This window comes from Elephantulus edwardii, unplaced genomic scaffold (assembly GCF_000299155.1).
Source record: "Elephantulus edwardii isolate Elephantulus edwardi_28Jun2011 unplaced genomic scaffold, EleEdw1.0 scaffold00067, whole genome shotgun sequence".
Lineage (NCBI taxonomy): Eukaryota > Metazoa > Chordata > Mammalia > Macroscelidea > Macroscelididae > Elephantulus > Elephantulus edwardii.
The window spans coordinates 14,500,118-14,506,518 of NW_006399817.1; the positions used below are offsets into that span (position 1 = coordinate 14,500,118).

General features: G+C 35.3%; 1 protein-coding gene across 1 annotated transcript in view; it reads left to right on the top strand.

The window, feature by feature from the left end:
• The window catches only part of PIK3C2G (phosphatidylinositol-4-phosphate 3-kinase, catalytic subunit type 2 gamma), a 576,625-nt gene that overhangs the window by 432,803 nt on the left and 137,421 nt on the right, over nucleotides 1-6,401 (top strand). The window contains exon 28 of the mRNA XM_006888484.1: nucleotides 2,943-3,051. Coding sequence (XP_006888546.1) covers nucleotides 2,943-3,051 — 109 coding nt within the window. The remainder of the gene's footprint in view (nucleotides 1-2,942; nucleotides 3,052-6,401) is intronic.

Below are 6,401 nucleotides of genomic sequence, written 5' to 3' on the forward strand. Positions count from 1 at the left end.
TGACCAGTGTCTCTTAAGTTGAACTGTCTCCATGGGAAGGTGATGTGTCCTGTAGAACTCCTGTGTACAGGAGGAACAATAGTTATATGATGATATAAATATAAAGGGGCTAAAAATAATAGTATTGCATATAAGTGAGGGCAATTTTTTTTCTGTCTCCTGTAATATAAAATGCAACAGTTACATAATTCCATTTGGGAATGTATGATTAAAATGTCAGAGGCATGAAGAATAAAATTCAAATTAGTTAGACCTTTTAACAATAGTCTTTAAATCAGGTTGTTTGTACTCCTGTGGTATCTTTCAAGTCAACATAGTCATGAACACTTTCCTTAAAATTTATGATCTTTTTTAGAATTTATCATCTCAAGATGGACTGATTGCCTCTTTTCATTTCCACTATTGCTTTCATCCAATCATCCAGAATCTTATTTTTCAACATTGTTTCAGGTTGCAAGATACCTCTGAAGAACAAATAAAAGGGCAAATAAAACCTGCAGAAGTTTAAGCTGGGTTTAGAAGAACTCATCGCAGCAGGGAAATTATTGTTAAATATAGATCGATATTGCCTTGAAAGCAGAGAGTATCAGAAGAAAGTCTTTGTGTTTTATTGACTGTGCAAAGATATTTGACCGTGTGAATCATAATAAGCTATAACTAATGTAACGTTAATTCCAGAACACTCAATGGTGTTCATGTAAAACCCATACCTAGACCAAGATGATGTTGTCTGAACAGAGCAAGGGAAAACTGCATGGTTTAAATTCAGGAAAGATGCATGTCAAGGTTATATCCCTTCTCGATACTTATTCAGTCTCTACAAGGAGCAAACCATTTGAGAATCTGAACTCTATTAAGAAGAATGTGGCATCAGGATTGGAGGAAGACTTATCAATATCCTGTGTTATGCAGATGACACAACCTTGCTTGCTGGACATGAAGAAGACTTAAAATATTTGCTGCAGAAGATCCAAGACCACAGCCTTCAATACAGATTACATTTAAACATCCTGAAAAAAAAAAGGTCTTACCACTGGGCCAATAGGCAACATCATGATAAATGAAGTATACATTGAAATTGTCAGTGATTCCCTCTTATTTAGATACATAGTCAACATTCTTGGTACCAGAATTTAGAAGATTAGGAGATATACTGCACTAAACAAGTCCACTGATAATGACCTCTCTAAATTACAGAGGAGTAATGATATCACTTTGAAGATTAAGGTGCCACTGATTCAGTTCATGATCTTTTGAATCATTTTCAGGGCATTAAAAAATAAAAATAAATAAGGATGATAGACAAATAATTTATGCTTTTGATTTGTGGTATAGGAGAAGAGTACTGATTATCCCATGAACTAAGAAAAGAATATACAGATATGTCTTAGATAAAGTATGACCAGAGTGCGCCTTGTTGATAAAGATGGAGAAACTTTATCTTACATATATTAGGCATGTGTCTAGAAGAGGTTATTGCTTGGAAAGGGTCATCATACTTGGAAAGATGGAGAGTCATTGAAAAAGAGGAAGACCTTCAAGGAGATGAATTGATACAGTGACTACTGCGAGTGTGTCAGATGATGAGAATGGCACAGGATGGGACAGGGTTCAGACCTGCTGTTCATAAGGTCACTATGAGTCATACTCAACTTGATGGCACCTAACAACAACAATTACAGCAGAATTCCTCAGTTTCCATAGACTTATTGCCAGACATGAGTGTTATATATGTTTGTGTGTGTGTGTGTGTGTACGTGTGTGTGTGTGTGTGTAGAGAGAGAGAGATTAAATGATGCTGAACTCTGTGTTACTCTAAGAATAAGGAAAATTCACTCGTAGATACATATAGTAATTTTAATACAAGCCTAATTAATCTGTAATGGTGTGCCTTCAAGATTACAGCACAGCTTCTTGCCACTAGGCCACCAGAGCTCCCTTAAATATATTACCAAATAAATTTTATTTTTTTAGGACATTCTAGTGGTGTAGTCTGTAGGAAGTTGTGCTAACTGAAAGGTTTAATATTTTAAAAAAAATATATTTGTATTAATTGCCTATTGAATTAAAAACCTTAAAGTCATAATCTTGGAATCAGAACCAACTTCTAGTGGGTTTTTGAATGCGGCAAATACATGGGAGGAGATTGTTTCTCTTTCTCCTGTGGAACCACTGGTAGATTGCATTGGCTAGAGAAGTGTCATCTTTGTGTTAACAAATAATTCTCTATAGACTATGTGCTCATAGAAGAGATATGAATAAGAGAGCAGCTGGGTCAGAAGAGAGGTCTTAAAAGTGTGCATGTAGCCAGTCAAGTTGCCAAATGATACCCATTAACAGGCCATCTCACCCAATAATTTGTCAAGTCTAACTTATCAACATGAGTCACCGTATGCAGTACTATTAAGGAAATTCTCCAATTTAGACTTCAGGGGCAAATCCCACTTTGTTCCAAGAAACTAAGACCAGCTGGAAACATATGTCATTTAGCAGCTGAGTCATCACTATCTAAGTGACTTCCTGAGGTCAGGGCTCAAAATGTTTAATTTATCTAAGTAATATATCTAATGAATCAGGAAGAAACAAAATAAACAGTCATTTCTGAAAATGAAGAATCATAAACATCTAAAAATAGACTCTACATGTACTCAAAGTACAACATTGTGTGGTCTATCCTAAATAAAGGTTTGGGGTTTTTTTTTTTAAGGAACAAATAAATTTATTATGTAAAATTACATTAATATTCATGTAAGTTAAACTCGCACAAGTGGTCATAGATATCTTAATTAAACTTTCAGGATTAGTTATATGCAATCTACAGCTTTTTAAAATGTTTGTTTTGCCCCTTCTATCTGATGTAGCTGTGATTTCATGAACTGCTTTAAGTCATACAAATCAATTTTCAAACTAATGAAGGTATGTAATTATTTCTTTTAAAACAGGTTTCCTCATTGGTGGCACTTACCTTTCACGAATTCAGACCACAAAAGATTCAGAGATTTAAACCATTACATACAACAGATATTAAATGCATCGGATGAAGTTTCAAATGTATGTTATATATTTTTTTACATTTTTACATAAAACAGTTAACATTTTAAGTTGCTGAAATGCTTTATTTTATAGTAATGTTCTTTCAGTATAACTTTGTTCCTAAAACCTTGCATATGTGTAAAATCCCTGAACAAAAACCATGAAGCAACAAAGAGTCTATAAATTCTTGACCTCAAATAACTTCAATAAAGTAATATGTGATAACTGGAATATCAGTACTATAAAGTGCCCTAGAGTTTTAGAAAATGGAGAATTGCTTCCAACTGTGATGGTAAGGTTTCAGGAGCAGTGAACATCTGAGCAGAGTCTTTAAAACTGAATTTAATAGAGTTTGCCCGAGGGAGTGTTTCTAGTAATGCAAAACATTATATGCATGGTTATTAAGTGGAGAAAAATGAGATGTCATATTAGTTTCCTATTGTTACTATGGCTAATTGCTTAGTTAGTGTTTTCAAGTAGCACAAATTTGGTAAAATACCCAAAAATGGTTCTTCCAGAGTTAAAATTGTGGGGTTGGAAGAGCTATTTCTTTCTTAAAATTCTAAGAGGAAGTGTATTTCCTTTCCTTTTAGCTTCACGATACCACCTATATTTTTCGTTCATGGTCTCCTTTCAGTAGTGAGAGGAGCTCTGGCGATGTAATCCATTGGTGTTACACTGCTGATTCAAAGATGGCACTTCTCTGGCAGTTCAAATCCATCAGTAGCTTGTTGGGAAAAGATGAGCAGTCTCGGACAATTTATAATCTATGAAAACCTACTGGAGATCAGAAACGAGTTAGATCTGACTAAATGGCAATGAGTTTTTCAGTTTTTTCCAGTAATAATATCACAGCCACCTGTGCTTCTCTGGTAACACCTCCTTTTCTTGCTCTAACTCTGACCTTTATCCTCCTTCTATAATGAATGTTATTTTGTAGAAAGTCCTGGTGGCGTAGGGGTAAAGAATTGTGCTGCCAATTCAAAGGTACATCGTTTAAATCCACTAGTTGCTCTGAGAGAGAAAGATTAATCCAGAATGATCAGCCTGTATGAAAATTCTCAGTCTTATCGGCAAAGTTCTTTTTGCCATGTGATGTAACATATTTTAAGTATAAGGATTAGGATGTGAACATCTTTGGTGACCTATTATTCTGCCTTCCAAGAAGCATATGGAAAAGTGCAAGGGCAAAATATGTTTTGTTTTGTTTGGTTTGTTTTGGTTTGGTTTGGGGGTTTTTTGGTGAGGAAGCTGTTCTAAGAAGATAGAAAGAACAAGTAAGTTGGAAACAGATTGTTAAGATCTAAAGCTAAACTTCAGGAGATTAAGGAGCTAAACTAACAGTAAAACAAGAGCTCTGGTGGCCTAGTATTAAGAAACTGTGCTGCATTCCAGAAGGCATGGGGTTCAAATCCACCAGCAATTCCATGGAGAAGGATGAGCAAAATCTTCCTGTGCAATAAACTGCCTCTGAAAAACCCTTGGAGGGTCAGATATCGGTTGATTCTGACGCAACAGCACAAAAGAGCAACAAGAAAGTAACAGTAAAGATGTAATGTCTCTTGTAATTCTTGAACAACTTCACCTTCCTTATGGGATGTGGACTTTATTGTCTCACATTGCCACCACGCATAGAGAAAAAATTTAAAACAAGTCTGGAAGAATTTCTTATAAAGGAAAGCATTTATGTAAACCACCCAGCACTTTCAAAACATGTCTGAAAATCCTTTGCTCTTGAAGGGAGAAATCTATGTCCTCTTCTCTTGATTCTAAGAGAGTTATGGAACTTCTTCAACAAAGAAGATGGTGAAAGTAGTCTCCCCAAAGTTTACAAATTGCACTGGAAAAAGGCACAGAGCTTCTGCAAGTATCTCTTAAGGATAGACATCCTGAACCTTCAGTGGTCATCTAAGACTCTGAGTTTCCCTGTATATTTCAGATTGAGAAGCCACTTAGAGGACAATACAGAAATAGAGATAAGGATCACCACCCTCCAGTCATGTGAAGAAGTGATGTTCAAGATGACCCAGCCCCACTTAAATGATTGTGACCTCATTAGAAATTAAATTGTGAATTCTCTAGTTAAACCTGGACAAACTCCAGAACTCTGAGCATGAACACTAAGATAAATACTGTTGTTTTGAATGTTTTGTTGATTATTAATTATACAACCTTAGAATACTTCCAAGGTCAAGAAAAGGAATATTTCCAAAAATCCAGTTGTCTTATGGTCCCTCCCATTCACTAATCCCTCAGTCTCTCTTCTTTGTATACTTTATAGCTTACGACGTAAAAATATTATTTTTGCAAACTTTTGGCTTATTTTTTTTGGGGGGTGGTCAGTGTACTCATGTGATCCAATGGGTAAGGGATTTTACTGCCAACCCACAGCCAGGCAGTTCAAATCCACCAATTGGTTCTGTGGAGCAATATGACCATTCTCCTTCTGTGTAAACTGACAGCCCTTGACAATCCATTGGAGGATTACCTATGAGTCCTTTCTAATTTGATGGCAAAAAGAAACATTATATGTTGGATACATAATGCACATAAAGGAAGTGACAAAGAGTGTAATTTGTCTGTGTTGTGCTATATTATCTTAACAATTTTTTGTGGCTCATCAGTAATATTACACGTAACTAGATAGCTGTAGTTTGTGTATTTTTATTGTCATTGGGTGTTCTATGTATAGATTAAAATTAATTAATTTGTATGTTGCTCTCTATATAGCAATTTCTAATGCTTTTCATGTTTTGACAACTATTTTAATATTTATCTCCTGGTACTTATCTGTTGGCTAAATATTCAGGAATAGAATTTTCAGATTACAGGATATTATAACTTTGCCTACAGTTAGTATTATTGGTCTTCATTAGTTTAATTTTGATAAATGTGCATCTCACTGCATTTTTCTCTTTGTATTTTCCTGGTTATAAAAGAGAATTTAATATTTTCACATCTTCTGATCATTTGAATGTATTCTGTTGAATTAGGAAGTTCTATGAGCTTAGTGAAAAGAAGTTGTACTGCACTCTTAAAGGCACACAGTTTGAATCCACCAGCTGCTCCATGGGAAAAGGATGGAAAATTTTCTCCCATATGATTTACTGTTTTGAAAACACAGTGGAGGGCCATCTTTGTGATAATAGAAGTACTTATTTAAGTCTCTTTCCAGCCGCTCTGTGGGTGAAAGGTGAACTTTCTCTTCCCATGCAATTTACAGCCTCTGAAAACCCACTGGAGGGGCAGCTGTGAGTTGTTTTGACTACAGAACAAGTAACAACAAAAATCTCAGTATGTGGCAATTTCAGGGCTCTACATTCATGGACTGCCAAGAAAACAAACAGATCCATCCTAGAGTGGGTTAA